This window comes from Ceratosolen solmsi, unplaced genomic scaffold (assembly GCF_000503995.2).
Source record: "Ceratosolen solmsi marchali unplaced genomic scaffold, CerSol_1.0 scaffold47, whole genome shotgun sequence".
NCBI classification, from domain to species: Eukaryota; Metazoa; Arthropoda; class Insecta; order Hymenoptera; family Agaonidae; genus Ceratosolen; species Ceratosolen solmsi.
In genome coordinates, this window is record NW_011948419.1 from 7,035,681 (window position 1) to 7,055,455 (window position 19,775).

At 20.1% G+C, this 19,775-nt stretch overlaps 1 protein-coding gene across 1 annotated transcript in view; it reads left to right on the forward strand.

The window, feature by feature from the left end:
• LOC105360626 (cadherin EGF LAG seven-pass G-type receptor 1) overlaps nt 1-1,450 on the forward strand; it is a 106,663-nt gene extending 105,213 nt beyond the window's left edge. The window contains exons 6-7 of the mRNA XM_011497581.1: nt 1,010-1,096; nt 1,344-1,450. Coding sequence (XP_011495883.1) covers nt 1,010-1,096; nt 1,344-1,397 — 141 coding nt within the window. The 3' untranslated portion in view covers nt 1,398-1,450. The remainder of the gene's footprint in view (nt 1-1,009; nt 1,097-1,343) is intronic.
• The last annotated feature ends 18,325 nt before the right edge of the window (nt 1,451-19,775 follow it).

Below are 19,775 nucleotides of genomic sequence, written 5' to 3' on the forward strand. Positions count from 1 at the left end.
CTACCATTAAATGATTAAGTATAAATATGCATATATATGCTACACTATTTTATTCTTAATAGTAATTTTTTTAAATAAAAATCTTTGAAATTATAAATTTTAATTATATTAATGATGCTCTTTAAAATTAATGCATACACTTGGCTTTTCAATAATTTCTAATTCAAATTTTACTGACGATAAGTTAGCAACAATCACCACAAAAATATCTATGTGTCATTGAATAAATAAATTTTATACGTAACATATAAAACAAAGAAATTCTATAAACTAAGCCGATTGAACGAGATTTATCATTATATTGTGGATTGAATAATGATCATGACTTGTTCATCAATCAACACTCTATCATCCTTTCGCGAAAGTGTAAAAGCAATAATGAGTTCAGAGTAAATCATTCGACTAGCCACCAAGCCCGATCTAAACTATTTTTATCCATAATATTTGATCTTTACTTTTTGCAATAATTATTTTATGATGCAACTTCATTTAAAAATAATTTTATTATTTTGTATTTCCCTGTTTTGGGTATGTTAAAATAAATTATTTATGAATATCATCCTTCGCTTGTAAATCGCCATATTAAAGGAATATAGGTGTAACTCTAACGTATCTATTGGCCTACTGGAAAATTAGGATTTATCAATTAAAAATTATATTTTATTTATAAATTGTAATAGAATATTTATCAATCAAACTATTCGAAAACTAAATGTTAAACATTTTTAGAAATAAAATATTAATTGTTTATTAAAAATTATGAATTTTAATTGAATATAATTATTATTATAAATAAAAATCTTATAAATATTTTGCACAGTTTATTTCAGTGTGAAAATTCATTTTTTTATTATTTTTCATTATAATTAACGTAAATTACATTTCACATCGTCAGAATTATGTATTTATTTTTAATATTTCAAGTCATTGAAAAGACAATATACATAATACGATATATTTTCATTCACTAGATTTTTGAATTTCTTAAATATTAAATTTACCTCTACAGGGTCTTGCTGTTGCTTTATCAGTTGCCTGTAATTGCAGAGTATTGAAGATCTATTCTAGAAAATCCCATAAGCAACCAAAACATCAGGTAATTTTCATTTTAGTTTATTCTTTTTATTATATTAAAAAATTTTCTCTTGGACACTGAATATTTAAATAAAAATCTATAAACTATATTAAATAATTTATGAATACTTTTTATTTATGAATATTTATGAATATTTAAAATAGTATTAACATACTTTATGAAACATAATTTTTTAAATATAATATTTAAAATATTATATGGATATTATAATAATTATTTAAAATATCTGTATGAAATTGTTTTACAGATAGCAAAATCATCGAGTATGCAATTACTTGCTCCAGCACCTGATCCAGTTTAAATAACATCAGTGAATGAAAACACAAATTTTCAAACATCCACTCAGAAGAACAGTATAATAAGTTATTATTTTATGTAATTTATTTTCAGGAAACTATTCAATACTGTTTTAACAATCTTCTTATATATTCTTATATCCTGACTGCTAAACGAATTCTGTTCTTTAAACATTAATTCGTTAATCATATTACTAACTAAGAATATCTACGACATTATAAAAACTAATTATGTCTTTAAAATTAACATGGTTTAGAAAACCTTATGACAATTTTATACGATCCTGTAAAATTTACTCAACTATTTCATTCTTTTATTATTTTATTATCAGGCATATTTTCGTTTATACGTACATTTATACGCACATTTAGTGTATATTTTAAGTAAGAAAGACTAACAAAATCATATCAAAATAATGAACTCTGTTATTATTAGAATTTGATTATAAAAATATTTTATAATATTTTATTTGTAAAAAAACAGTTTATTAGTACTATATAGACGTGAAATGCTTTTATAAGATCAAATATTTTTTCCAAATAAGCAATGGGACACAATCAAGATATCAAACCTATTCAAGCAAATCACGTTATGTTAAACATTGTAAATAATGCTTGAATATTTCATCGAATATAAATTATTTAAATTGTTTGTTTAAATTAACAACAATAGAAATATATGCTTTCAAACAATATTATAAATTCGTAAAAATTACTAATAAACATTTCTACGTGAAAGAATAATTTTTTACAATGTTCCTATAAAGTTATAATGTAAGTATATAATAAATACTTACATTTGAACGATTAGGCAGTATTTTGAAAAGTTGCCATTTCAATAAACACTAAATACGTTGTTAAAAGAATTGTAATGCTACTCGTTAATTTTAAAAAATGTTAACTATTCAACTATTATGTCTGCAACATTATAATACATAAGATGATATTTATATAATATATATATGCTTATATATATATATATATATATATATATATATATATATATAATATATAGATATAATACATAAGATACGTCTTCAAATATTAATGTAATATTTTTTTTTATCTATTTAATATAAGATGTATAAAGTACACCTTCATTGATTTATATTAAAAATCTAAACACGACAAATGAGCAGTAAAAGATATTGCAATTTTAAATATTATTGAAAAAATAACAAGTAACTTTCATATTTAAGGAGCGTAATTATGTAAAATAAAGTAATATTAATAAGTGTTCGAGTGCAAGAACAGCAAAAAATAAATGATCGAACATGAATAAATTTATATTTTGTAGATTATATGTCTGATGGTTTTAATGATTTATTAAATTCAAAATGTTATCAATTTTCTAAATGAAAATGAAAGATAAAAGTATTGTATATAAACAAAGTATGTATCTTGGTAAACATATCAATAAACAGTATAATAAAATTTTTATAGTTTTTATTTTTAAATTCATTTACAATTAAATGTAATACAATAAAAATATTCTATTACACACTTTGTAAACAGATATGTATTCGAAATGTCATAAAATCACATTATAATTTCTGAATAAATCTTCTTGACCATATTTTTCATTTAGTAATATTACTCTTATAAGACTATACGAGTTTACATTATAACACCATATAGATTTCATGTTATTCATTTATAAATATTTTTAAAATAATTCATTTCTTGATGAATTAACATTAATCCTTATGATTTTTTATAAAAACAAATTATATAATATAAATACTTAAACTGTTGTTTATAAATTAATCTATAGTATTGCTTTTTAATGTCACATTATTATTAAAAAATAACTGTTTATTAAATCGAGTTAATTTGAAATTATTTTGAATGTTATGTTTTATCGTATTCAATATCTTATTTTATATGATTTATTGTTATATGAGATTAAGGAATAATTCATTTTTTAGAAAAAAGCCAATTATTTACCAATTATAGTCTTGTTAATTATTCAAATGACATCTCTTTACAGATAAAATTAATATAATTAAAATATATAATTTATTAAATATGTATAATTTAATATAATAAATTTAAATTCTATAATAAATCATGCTTTATTTGACTTAAAAACATATTTTTATTTCTACACAGCATTCTAGAGAACTCTATAATTTATTCTAAATACGTTATTGTATTATCATTTTTCTCATTTTATCATATTCTGCAAGTATTTTTTAATATTGGTAAAAATAAAAAAGTATAATGAGTAATCAACATTATATGAAATACAGTAAAAAATTATAAGTAACATAACTTTTCATGAATATCAATGATGTAAGAATAATAAAAACACATCAAATTTATGTATTTTTACACCTTTCTAAATGCATTCTTAGATAATCAGTTGATTTATATTGATAATCTATTAACACTTTCTCTATGATTATATATATATATATATATATATATATATATTTATAATATTTAAGACGTTATCTATTAATATATATTAATTATTAACTGTTAGTTTTAAATTACATTTGAGTTAGAAGGTTATCGATTTTATCTTTAAAAAAAATTACAGCTTTTATGCACAGAATAACAAATTTTTTTATAAAATATATATATAATATAGAAAAAATATATGTAAAATTAAAGAAATGCATAAAAACTTATTGTTTATTAAAGTTTCTGCGTTCTATCTCATCTATTTTTTCATTAGTGTCTGTTGGATATAGAAAGAAATAATAATGAAAGTAAATGTATAATTTAGATTTAAAAAATTTTTTATTAACTAAATGCACTTTATTAAATTCATTAAAAATATAAAATTTATAAATAAAAGTGTTAAAAGTCTATTGATAATATAAGTTTATAATGATAGTATAAGTTTATAATTACCTATAATGTAGATATCCGATTTTTGTTAAAATGATAATTATAAACATTCATTATAGGTTTTAATATCATACATGTACAAAATAAGTAATTCATAATAAATTTTTAGATTTAATTTTTAAAAACTCAAAATTCCTTTTTTTAAAAATATTGTAACTTCGAAATTCAGTGTAAATAATTAATTTAATATTGATAGAAATTCGTAAATCTTTTTTTCTCAATTTATGTAACATTAAAATTTTTAAAATACCAATTTACTTTGTAGAATACATTCATTTTTTAATGACTTATTCTTATAAATAAATGACAGGTAGTTAACAATTTAGTATTCTTATTTATTAATTATTATTTATTATTTATTATTTATTAATAAACTATTCAAACGTAAATTTAAATATGAATATAATGAATACAACTAAAAATACTTTATTAAGCTAAAAATTTATATTATTAATGAATTTGAAATTGATTACAAAAGTCCATATATAAATTGAAATATTACATTAAATATCTATGAGACTTGATTATTTTTAAAACCAACATTTTAGAAAGTTCTTTCTTAATACGTATGTTTAATTTAAATTAAATTTAGCTTCAATCTTTAATTCTTTAATATTTAAGAACATTATACTGAATTAAAAGTTCACCAATTTTATATTTCAAATCTCCAATTAAATTAGAAAAAATCTTTTAAATCATAAAAAATAACTACGAATATTAACATTTTCGATGAATGTATGTAAAATAAAAATATAATTATAATAATGTAGAATTAAATTAAATAATAAACAAATTTATAATAAATAAAATTAGAAAAATATATACAAAATGCAATTGAAATACTAATTGATATCTATCGAGCTACTTACATTAATTAATTTTGTTTTTGTTAATAAATTAATATATTTATTAAATTAACTATCTTTATTAAATAATTTATGAAAAACAATTGTCAATTATTATCTTTCAAAAATCAAGCAAAGCATCTGCTGGATGATATAGACTAATCTAAATAGTACTTCAATCTTGACAGTTTACAGATATCATCTATGTATATACTAAATATACATACTATTTGTTTGATCCTTTAGATTAATATAGTTCCATCATGGAATTAATTATGCAGCTTACAATGTATAACACTACTAAGCAAAATTAACTTTTAAACTAAATTAACTTTTTTCTATAGCATTAAACGTATCTCAAATTTTATTATCATTATTCAAATCGTTGTGAAAAATGAGATTTCTTCTCACCCAATCGAATCACATCAAATCATCTACCAGTTCGAAAAATCGCACATTTTTCTCGCACAATCTCTACTTTCCCCTTTAGAGCTCAATTCCTTTTCTGTCTTATCTAGAAATTACTCCGCTCACGTTTTTCATATCTCAATCATATAAACCTTCTGTATCCTTAATTTCTTATATATCGTAATTATTGTTTTATGTCAGTAAAAAGCCTTAGACCTCATCAATTTCAATGTTTAACATTAGCGTATAAAGCATTATAAAATTTCAGTAAATAAAGTTTGACTTTATAATTAAATACAAGTTTGGTTTTAAGTTGTAAATGTTTGGTTTTAAAATGTAAATTCTTCGATTATAATTTTAAAATTTAATTTTCTAAAATATTATTATTAGTATACAGAAGTACTATTAGAGATGAAAAAATATTTTGGTTAACTTTGTCATTGTATTTTGAGTATATGTGAAATTAATAAAAAGTGTGGATAATAAAAGATGTACATAATAGAAGAAAATTAAATTTGCAATAATATAAGTGTAATTATTAAATTATTTATATAATATATGTATACAAATAATACGTTTTTCAATAAAAATTATTATAAATAAAATAATAAAATTAAGTTAATTATATAATACCAATGAATATATTAACAATATTCCCCTTTATGTATTATGTAGTTATTGTAGTTAATGTAGTTGTGTAGTAGTTACTTGTTAAATTATTTTTATATTAAAATTTAAAGCAACTTGTTATAATTATTTTTAAAAATTGATAAACTTAATATTAGTTCACCAAATCAAATCATAGACAATATTTTAATATATAATCTTAGCTTTAATAGATATTCATAAGTTATATAAAAACGAATTTTGCTAAACACATTGTCAAATCTAATTAAGATTCGTAAAAATTATAATATAAAGAAAGGCTTCAATATGTTATATTACTGAATTATTTATTTTTGTATGAATATCTAATTATAATAATTTAATCATTAATTAATTAATTATTTTTTAATAAATTAAAATATCTTTTAGAATAAATAAAAATATATGCTAGATGATAATAGACGTCGGATTTATCATTAAGAATAATAAAAATTGTTAATTCTAAAAAAATTTTAATTTGAACTAAAATAATCATAATTGATACAAACAAATATATTATAAAATATTAAATTTGAGCATCAAACAAAATCTATTTTGATGTAAAAAATTCATTACGAATATATATTTTCTTAAATTATTGAATTTTATTTTTGCCATTTATTCATAAATGAGATATTTAATTTTTTATAATATACATTTATAATATACATTTTTATTTTTATAATATTTATAAATACTATTACTGTACGATTCAAAATAATTTTAGTTACGTCTAATATATAATTCACGTCCTAATTTTAATTAGTATATACAAATGCTTAATAAATTGATTTTTCTAATTATTTTTTTTTTAAGATTTTCACACAAAAATAAACCATGTTATTATAATTGCATAAACTCGTATATTTTATGTAAAAAAATGCTTACCGAAAATTACAATTGCATTATTTAATTAAATTTATACACATATATTAATTACAACTTATTAAAATATCTTTATTTTTAAAAATAAATAATATATTTATTATTTATATAATATATATATATAATAAATATATACTTATGTATTTGTACATAAATTATATAAATTCTGTTAATACTACTAATACAAATTATCAAACAAATATTTATTTATCATATTATAGAAATTTGAAAACAGTGAAGACTTCTGATATCAGTTTGTGTTCGGATTAACTGTTAATGATTATTTATTTATATAAATTCACTCAATTTTAATATATACAAAAGTAATATTGAATATATATTCTAAAGATGCAATATAAAATAATAATAAAGATATGTTAAAACCTCTTTCAAGATGGATTTTGAATTTTTTTGATGCAATAAAATTATTTTTAAGAGTTTAATAATGTTTACAAAAATTCCTAATATTTTTTTTATTTATCCCGTTCAAATTAAATTTTAGAATTTGTCAAATTTTTAGTCTTTTCGTCAATTCTTAATCATTTCAAATAGTGAATTTCGCTGAACAATTTTTTACCAGAAAGCTTATAAATAAAATGCAAATTCCATTTTAATAATTGAGTTATTATTCAAATACATTAGAATAATTGATTTGAGTTTCAAAAGCAAATATAAGATCTAAAAAAAGAATAAAATGATGAAAAAATATAATGAATTGCGCAAAATATGTCAGAGTCGAGAAGTAATAGCGTTGATTACCCCGAGCTGTAGGTAAGAGATAGATGTAAAATTTTATCTGTACTTACACAGTACCATAAGTTTTGAACTCGTACATGCAAGACAGATAAAAGAAAATAAAAAAAACCGTAGAAAGAGACAAGAAATCCCGAACATTTTGATAAAGGTACGAAAGTCAGTGAACAATACATGTATCTGCTTCTCAAACTTTATTTCCACATTTTTGCCCTAAAAAATTTACCTTTCATTTTATGATACCATTCGCACTTTTGTAAACTTCACTAACTCCATAATTTGTTTCTATTGATCTTCATAATGCGGTGAAACGGAATTATGAAATCAATATTGGCTCGTGCAAATAATAGATTTGAATGAAAAATTGAATTATTTAAATTGATGTCAATTATTTTTAATACTGTATGAACTTTACAAGTAAATATTTATATTTAATTAAGTATTTATAATTACGTAATTCGTAATGATATAATGAGTGTAAATCTATCTATATTTTTTGATAATCGAACTCACGTAAGTAATAATTTGAACATGAATTTATTGTATTATGGGTCATGAATAATAAGTGGAATAAGTGGTAAATAAAAATAAATTTTACTTGGATCAGCAATTAGAAACTAAAAGAAGATCTTCGGCAGTTTCCTTAAAAATTGACAAAGTAAGACTTGTAACATATATAGTCGCGTTTTTAATTAACAAACACGAAATTAACGAAGCTCTATTTGCAGGTGTACTTATCACATGTTACACATTTATTTACTTTCTATATACGAGATTCCACGCAATGTTTAAAGATTCATATCAACGCCATTATATTTTTTTCCATACACTTTTATACATAAATGAAACATTACCATCCATGTAAATTAATTACTATCATATTCAGTGCTATGTTAATTATTAGAAATCCATCGTATTTGTACAATTATCAAATAAATATAATTGGCTAGCTATCATTTATTATATATAATTGCATGAAAAAATTATAGGGATAATTTATAATGAATAGTAGATAACATATTATAATATATTTTTATAATAAAAATTAAATTTTTTTATCCGAAAATGAAAGAATATCTTTATTGTAAAAATTTATTTCATAGGAATTAATAGAATACGTAATTATTTTTTTAAAAGTTAAGAAATATTATTGTCATAAATCTTAAAAAGAAGTTAAAAATAAGATAATAGTATATAAAATAGTACAAATCTATGTCATGTAATTTAAGTAGCACTCGATTGGCCTATAAAACGGCAAATAAAGATTGAGAGTTTATACACACACGCGCGCGCGCGCGCACACACACACATACACATACACATACATATATATATATGTTAAAGGGATTGTACTGCCTTATATGAAAAATGCATCATGCACGTCTGCTTACGTCTGCGTCAACCTCAACAATTGACAATAGCACACTATAAATCTCTCACTATCGGAAAAAATCGCTTCAATTCCATTTCACTTAAAATATCTAATGAAAGTAGGACGAATTCAAAGTAAAATAAAAAATGTTCTAACATCAACTACCAGAATTTCTGGTACTCCTATCCATATCTCTACAATCTTTGTCGATTCAAGTTGATGTGTTGAAAAATTAGTTCATTAATCTACATTTCCATTTTATTCATTAGGATATTATAAATAATAATATAATATTTTATATACATCTTATATAAGTAAAAATATATATTTTTATATATGAAAGAGAATGAAGTCAATCTTCACATGCCACTGTATTTTTTACCAAACTTAAGTTTGTTCTTACATTGTATTTGTATATCGTATTGCATGATTATATAAATTACATAAATAAAAATGATAAATTATATTCATTTTATCATTATGCATATACAAACATTTTAATAATTTAACCAATTTGTATTCCATTTAATGAAAAACATATTATTTGATAATCATAAACGCTTCTTTTTTATAAAAATTCATTATTAGAATTTAATTAAATTATATTAAAACAATTTCTATGTATCATTTTTACTACATTGATTTGTAACGAATTCCTATGTATTGTAATGTAGACCATGTTAAAGTTAACCATGTTAAAGTCATACAGTAGACCATGTTATAGTAGACACATTAAAAATTTCTAATCAATTAAAAGGAGTCATAAAATGCAAAATTTAAAAAATAGATACAATATTTTTTCTATTCATGCTCTTGATAATAGAAATATTTTATGCGCGTATTTATTTTGGTGCTTTCTTCCATAATAATAACTAATTAGTAAATTGTTATATAATATATTTATAAGATCATTATTTTTCATTTCATCCCTATATGGTATGATATACTCTTTCATAACACATTTACTATTCTTAACAAATGTTACAAGTGCGCAACAAATATTTTTATTTTGTTAAAAGTTTTTTTACTTAATTTTTTTTGCATTCATTAAATTTAATATTAAAAGTTGTTTATTTATTAATCTTGTTTTTAATAGCTAAATGAAAAATATGTAATATTGCAATATTTTAATTTTAATTTATACTTATTAACGTTGTTTTTAATGTTTTAATCTAAATTACGTTACAGATACGGTTTGAAAGTATTTATTGTATTTATTAATACAATTAGCAATAATAGATAATTAATAGTTATAAGCAAGAATTACTCCATATATAGTATTAGAATTGTAGATAGGTAAATATTTTTTAAAATATATAATTTTAAATAGAATTAGTTTCATCTAGCGATTTTGATTTATTATAATAATAAGGTAATAACGACTGGATCCGTGATGCTGAGCAATCAACGAAATTTTGAATCAGAACACAAGATATTTCACTATATAAAAAATGATCAGATATAAATAATAATTATAATTCTACCAAAAATTACATAAATATTTTTATAATTCTTAAAATTTACTAAAATAACCGAATATATCTGTATTAATCTATTTTAATACTTATAATAATATGACGTTAACTTCCAAAAGTTCATGGTTAACAATTATTGTCATATAAATAATATTTACCATTTAGATCACCTAAGTGTAATTTCAGTTTAACAACAGGTATAAGCAGAATTTTATATTAATGTGTTATGACTACATTTTAAAGGGCCATAACATATTACATGATAAGTTACCACTACTCATTAGAATGTTCGTTACTCTAACTCAGGGTATGAATTCTTTATACATATTGGATTTGTATTTTAAATGGTTACTCACTATAAAGCATATAAAAACAAAAAGATCCATAAAACGACCCAATTTTTCGTAAAATTTAAAAATGAATTATTTCAGCATACTGAAAGATTTCAATATACTGAAAGGATTAGAAAATGAAAGAGCATATAAATAAAAGCATGAAACTATTTAATGAAGTTTTTTTTACTTGCAACTATTTTTTCTATATACTGAAATTTAAATTAAAAAAATATACAAATATTTTTCTTAAAACAATATTGTTCTTATATTAAAAATTAAGAATCTTAGATATCTGTAAACAATTAATAATAAATCATACTTATTCAGAAAATGAAGCGAGGAAAAATAACAAAATAAAACGTCACAGTCGAGTAAACCCGTTGTAAGGCAGTAGAAAAACCAGATTTCAATCAGGCAAATTACATGTGCTCAAATAATTAAAAAGCAAAGAACACTTGCCTTTATTTAATGGTAATATAATAACTATTCTATATTATTTACATAATTTATGACATTAACTGTGAAACTTATGTGAACAGCAATTAAAGGACTTCAAATTTCAATTTTCTCGAGTTCCTATATCCATTTGCAAACGTTGTATAATAAGGTTATTTTAATATATTTAATGTATTTAATGTATTTAATGTGTGATTTGAAACTTATTTAATATATTATTGGATATTGCTAATGTGTATCACTTATAAAAAAAAAAGAAATAAATAATTTTAACGTTTAAAAAGATAAATGACTTTCATTTGCACCAAATGAAGAAAGTATGATTCTATCCAAACAAAAGAAATTATTTCTAAAATACATGTCTTGTATAATATATATCATAATCGTATAATATATGTATGAATACTAAAAATATCATAGTTTTAAAAAAAGTAATAATAATTCTGAGCAAAGAAAAGCAATCAAAAAGAATTTTAAATCTCAAATGTACTAGTGCTATAATATCTAGTGTTTTAATAAGTTTGTAACTCCCTATATTAAATATTTCACAATATATTTTACATTTAAAATTTTCATATATTTAACAATATAACATTGTATTCCATGAAGAATTGTTTGTATGAATTGAAGGACGTGCTTCTAAACACACGTTCTCCAATATTTTTATAGTAAATGTCTAATTTTACAACAAAAAATATGTGCAATTAAATTAATTATTATATATCTGATGTTATTAACAATAAAAAATTGTATACAATTTTACATAACTTTATAATATTTATTTATTACAGTTTTATTTATTTGTCACTAATTATTTTAATTGAAAATAGTTTTTTTAGATAGGGTAAAATAATTCTTTTCATTGCACATATTTTTTGTTGTAAAATTAGACATTTACTATAAAAATATTGGAGAACGTGTGTAAACAGAAAAAATTGTATGTTCACAAACTTTTTTCTATAATTTATTTAATAGGTGTATCTCAAGTATTTGTATTATTAATTTCTTATCAAGTGCAGAAAATAATACTATTTAACCAAAAACTAGTTATAAACTACTAGTAATATGGTCCATGATATTACTTATATATTGATACAATACATATTTATATATATATTACTATAGATATAAGTATAGAAAATTAGTAAGGAATGATAAGTTTAAAATAAATTAAGTATAAATTTTCACATTAATAACGAGTATACTATTTAAAGAAACATTATCACTACTTTGAAAATGATTTTGAAAATTGCCTATAATTATTAAAATAATATATTATATATTTATCATTTGGTATTAACTTTTTAATGGTTTTATTGCTCATGAATAATCTTTTATAATTAACGAATTTCGTGTCAATACCCTTTTTAATTATACTTCTATCAATATACATATACTACTTTAAAGTAATAAAAATATTTCTCTTAACACTATAAAATTTAACTAATGAGTATATAATAAAATACCAATATAATAATATAATATTTGATGTACAGCAATAGAAAGAAAGTGAGATATAAGTTTGCTATAAAATTCTATACATAAATATAGATGCCTATATGTCTAAAAGTTCTAGTCTATTCTTATAGTCTATTGCTTGAAAGATAAGTCATATATCCCTATATAAACATTAGAAAAGTATTAGATTATATATGATTATAGAAAGATAAATATTATAATTTGATTAAGATAAAATGTTTTTTAATAAAAATTAAACACTTCAAATTATTTATTAAAAAAAAATGTCGTAAGTACAGAAAATGTATTTTTAAAATTGTAATAAAACAATATCTTACTCACATGATTTATATATATATATAACTCTAAAAATGAAGTTTTGAAAAACTTGATAAAAAAATTTTATTTTTTTTTAATGCACGATGGTCATAATTAATTTTGTTTAAAATTGATGAAGTATAAATGTTAATAGACTCGGAAATAATATTAACCAAAAAAAATGAAACCACTTATAAAGATGTAGACTTACAATGTTGATTTACAGTACTATATGAAATATTTCAAGTAAATATATAATTATATTTTATTTCATTATTTAGATTCACTAAACTTTTTTCCACAAACATGAAAGTCTATGGTAATTAATTATTTATTAAATATTCCATCGCACTTTAAGATTAGTATGTCATTCTTAAGAAATTTCCTATTTTATTAATAAAAAAGAACACCTTGAGAAATATAATTTTATTTATAATTATAATTATCTATATAGTTTAATCTTTTAATTATAATTGTAACAATAAAAAATTAATTAAAAATAGAATTACTATAAAATTATTGTTCTAAAATGAATAATAAGAGTAATTTACTTAATATCCTTACAATTAATAGTTGCAAATAGTTATCATTGAAATTAATATATAATTATAAAAATTATCTTAATTCTTCGATTAAATATATTTTATATAATAATAAAAAATTGTAACAAAAATTTTTAATTAAAAAAGATGACATTTTTTCTAATAATTAATAAATTTACCTATATAATTTTACATAAATCCTTATTTATTTTCATTTAAATTTTTATTTTAACAATTCAAAGATTAAAAAATAAAATGTTATATTATTTAACAAATAATTTATCTTAACAAAATGTATTTGAATGTTATTATACATACTATTGTCTTCAATTGTTCTCATATGAAAGATATAATATTTAAATGAAATTTTTATTCGTAAATCATAGAAATAATTCATCTATTAATTGTCATAAAAATTAATATATGTTTATTATGAAACATTTACTAAAATAACTTAATATATAAAGAACAACATTTGCTTAGCAATTACTATTAGAAAAATTTATACATTAATATTGATTGTCACATTTGCTGGGGAGAAACTTTTTTCTTTAGAATGGAATAAAAAATTAAAATGAATTCGCATATAAATTTGTAATAGCATTTCTTTTATTTATTTCCATTTTCTATTTTATCTACTATACAAAAGATTTCTATTAAATGAAACATTTATTGTATTAACAAAAATCTGTAAGATAATATAATATATAAAATAAGTTTTGACAAAGATATTAAAGAATTATAAAATATTCAATCTTTTATAAAAATTCATTTCAATTTTCATCAATTCAATTTTTATTTTAATTATAAAATTTATCAACTTTATTAAAAAAAAGAATATTATAATATAATGGATTTTAAAATGTACACGACATTTCTGAACACAATTGTCATATTAATATTACAATCGTATTTGCTTGATATTTTATTAACATTATTTAGGGATATTCAATTATAATAAACTATTATTTTACTTATATAAAAATACAAAAATATATTAAAAGCTCTAAAATATAAAATTGATATTTTATATTCAGGAAAAACATCAATTTAATATTATTAAAATATTTATTTTTCAACATTATCAAGAAGATTAGTAAGTTATTCTAAATTGTTTGTATCTATGAAATGTGAATGTATACCGAAGTATATAGTGTTCTTCCCATTTAATTATTGAAACACTATTTAGCATTTCTCACAAACGTGCTGACCTTGCACTCCTAGGAAGGAACTTCGAGTTGAAAGTACTCCGATAACTACTTGGGGGTGGTTAATAACTATTCAAACTGAAATGTGACTGGTATTTTCAATACAAGGTTAACCAGATAATTTAAAAAGAAATTGTTTAATCACTTCAATTACTGTGTGTAGAATCTTAAATCAATATAAATATACTAAGATTAATGGCATATACAAAATAATAAAATTTAATTAAAAAAATTAAATAAATCCAAAAAATTTACATTATGTACACATTATGTAAATATTATGTAACGATACGTTTCATGTAAATAATTAAAAAAAATTTAATTATCTAAAGAACTTTGTTTGAAACAAAAAATTCTTGAAAGAATTTTTAAATAAATATAAAAAAAAATTATTATTTACAGTAATTATAGCAAATAAAAAAAATTATTGTAAAAATAATAATAAAAAGCTAAAACAGTATTTTTTTATGAAATTTTTATGAAATAAGAAATAATATACTATTACATTAAGTTTTTGAAATTTAGAGAAAACATTTGTATAAATTTTTTTGTATTCATATACATTCATGTACATAATTCTTTACTCATTTTAGTGAAATCATAAAAATAAATATAAATGTTAGCATTCCTTACTATCTCTATTTTATTTAAAGTTTTAGAATAATATAATCATGGCAATGGAGCCTATCCGTAGGTGCATTTCAAATATATGTATATTCAAGTAAACAATATGTACATCTACATAATTATATCAAAACTCATTAAATGTATATAGGTATTATTAAATTTAATATATAAGTAAATGTGATTAATATCTTGTTAATATAAAATATTATACATGTGTATAATATTCACGATATTGATGGTCATAACTGAGTATCTATCAACTACCGAATACAGCAATATACAATCGCGTGATTTCTAATAATTTCTGGAATGTATAAAAGGTTGATAATTATACTCAATATACATGCACACTGCAGATGTTTCAATTATTACAAATGAGAGCAATTATAAGCTATGAGAAGTGTAAGATACTGTTCAGAAATGAGAATTTCATACAGAGTAATCAGTCAATTGGTTTTTAGTTATAGCAATCAATAGGCTATGAGTTATTGTTAGTTTCAAGCACGAATTCACGATGGTTCAAAGTTATGCATGATATGAGCTATGTTCTAATCCCTAGATTTATCTCAATAAATCCTGGATTTATGTATAATTAATTACACAGTCATTACGTAATTAATTTTTTTCACATAAAACATATGAAAATAAATTTGATATTCTTAATATAACGAAAATATTAAAATGTATGATTTATACAAAATGTAAACCTAATTTTTAAATCCAAACAATTTATTCAATTATCTTATAAAATTATTCTTATATTTTTCAATTATCTTAATAATGCTCATATTAATTGTTCATAAAAATAAACAAAATTTATTTTTGATTTAGTCTTTTATAACATTTGTGAAAATTATTGAAATGCTAAACTTATTCCCCAAAATTTTAAATCTTTTACATTGGAACAACATGGAGTTTTTAAATTTTAATTCAATTTTGAATTTCATTGTTCATTCGTTTCATTAATTTTTAGAGTTTATTTAACACTTTTTAAAAAAACTTAAATAAAAGTTCAATTAATAATTACTCATGTAAAAATATTTACATAAATACAATGGCCTTAAAATCATTTGTAATCTTTAAATAATACAAACTACTGTGTGTTTCAAAATAAAATATTGTTACAATACTACAATATATTTCATGTATAAAAGTTATATTGATTTGAATTGGTAATGAATTACTATTATACTACTTACTACATTAGAAATATAAAAATGAAGAAAAGGAATTGATGACAATGATGACAAAAGAAATATTGAAATTCGTGATAATCTAATTGATTGCGATAACACTATTTCTTACATTTTTAACATTATCCAAAGTTCAAATTGATCTAATTGCATTCATCTAATGACTAATATCGTCTTCCACCAAAATATTGTAACATGATGTTTATACTAGTGTATTCAACAGCCTACACAAGAAAATATATTAATCAATAAAAAATCGCTAATTACTCAAATAGTTAAGTAAGAGTTGATTACACGTATTAAAATTAATTTCAATAAAATAATCCATTATAGTAACGAGAAATAGAAAAAGGTAAGCAAAATGAAAACATTTTGTAACGTTTATATTTTACTCTGTAATATTTATATCATCGACATTTCTAATTTTCTTTTGTTCGATATGTTACATTAAATTTAAAAAAATAAATTATATTTTTTTAAATTATATAAATTTATATTATATTCTATATTTCTATTCTATAAATGAACTGATTTTGTTTTATTAATAATTCAAACATTAATTAAGAAGACAATTGTTTGAAATCATACAATATAACATACATTTATTAAAATATATTTCGTTAAATAAAATTGAATTAAAAATTATTAATTTTATTTAATCGTATATTTGATTTGTAAATTTATTAATTAAAACATGTTGATATTTGTAAAATTATTCCTATTTTATTTTCGAATAATGTATGATTGTTATAATAACAACTCAATTTTCAATCTTATTTGAAATACAATTTTATAAATACTCTCAATAACTCCTAAAATTTTTGTTTTATTTTCTTCTGAAACAATCGTTCATAATTAATCTTAAGTCATCAACTCTTTTAGAACTTGTCGATTTTATAAGAAAAAATTAAAATGAGAATTTAGTTATATAGAATAAAAATATTATATATTATATTATATAAGTAGATCATTGTTTTGATTGAATATAATGAATTTTAAGTAATTACCATCAAATATCCGATTCTAAATTAAAATAAAATCTAAAATTAAATTTCAATAATATAGCAAAAATAGTTTTTAGAATATAATATCTTACCATGACATGATATTTGCATGTTGTGTAAACAATACTACGGATTACCAATAATAGCAAAAATGTAAAACATTAAGAAACGGTATTCTTCTCTCTCTCTCTCTCTCTCTCTCTCTCTCTTTCTGATTTCAGATACATATCTAAGACACATTAGACTTTATTAAAATTAAAAAAATTTATCCGTTTATGTTTCTATTTTTTAACGTTTTAAAAATTTGTAATACAGAGTTGGCAATTAAATATTTTTACGAACAATAATACAAATAATTGAAATTCTTCGTAAAGTAACTATAAAATAAAATAAATGTATTCTATATTTAAATGAAACTGTACTAACGGATTTCTAAATAATTGTATTATAAATTTTGTTGCTTTTATTACAATAATATAAATTTGTTTTGACAAAATTTTACATAATGCTTTTATTATTAGTGAAAGCTGAATTAATTATATCTTATGATAAGTAACTATTTTATTCAATCTTAATACTGTATACGAAATTTATTTTATGTAGTGGTTCATTAAAGTAAACTATTAATAATATTATATAACATTTCATATTCATACTATTACAGAATTTCTGATATGTATAATATTATATATTCCATCAATTGCACTATAAATTTTTCAAAATGAAATTACTTCATAGTAGTAATTTAACTTTCAAGTTAACAATAGTTTATAGAAAATTGGCAATATATTTCGTTTTGCTATAACGCTATACTGTGAAAATACCTTTAAATGTACACAAGCATAAGCGTATTCAATACACATTCTTCATTACACTTTAACACTAAAACATGAGAAGGATTATGAAAATAAATTACTCTGCCTATACATTTAGAAAATCTACTCCACCATAGAACTATTTAATAAAACGCCTACTAATACAGTAAAGTGGATCCATATATTTGAAATTATATATCAAAAACTCATATAATATCAATACTTATTTGTATGGATACTTATTTTTATTATTTTTCATAGAAACTTTTATGGTAAAAGAAAATTTTTTACTTAAAATACTTATTATTATTTTAGTTGAATCTGATAATAATTAAATATTTCTTCAGAATATCATGTATTTGATAGTTTGGTTTTGACTTTGCCAACCTTCAACTTTTTAAATTAAATAAAAAAAGTTAAATAGGCTTTTATCAGTTTTACAAACAAATTCTATTGAACATCTTGTATAAATTCAAATCATTTCGATATCAATATGCAAATTACTGTCATCAAGCAAACTTTTAAAAGCACCATTTATAGTAAAAGTACTCAGCTTATTGCATAAGTCGAAAGAAAAATGTAAACGTATAAAGTTTTATAATATAAGTTCAGCAAAAAAGAATACCTTAATTAATCGTGAAAACTTCTCTGATACTAAATCGGAAGATTTTATTTTTTAAATTATTTATGAACTGCTATATACTTATTCAATAATTTCATAATATACTTTCTTATTTGCAATAACATAACCTTATTAAAAAGTTATCTGATCAATTTAAAAATACTTCGTATTTTTAATAATGCCATATCTGACATCATAGCGAAATGTTAATAATTTTATTCCAAATTCATATTCTTTATTTTAATAACAGGAAATATATTTATATTTTAACTATATTTATTTGTATTTGTATAATAATATATTATAATATACGTACATATAAGAATATAAATGATTTATATCAAATTTTTCGTTTATTTATAATTTAATCCAATCTCAAAAAAACTCATAAACCTACGATACAATCTATTTATATAATATTAGTAATTCAATATTCTAAAACACTTGCTTAATAAGAAATGAAGTTATTATTTTTATTTTGTTTTTGTATAAAGATACATGCCAGAAGCTTATAGTAATATTTAAATTAATATACATATAAGAATCATTATTATGTTTCATCT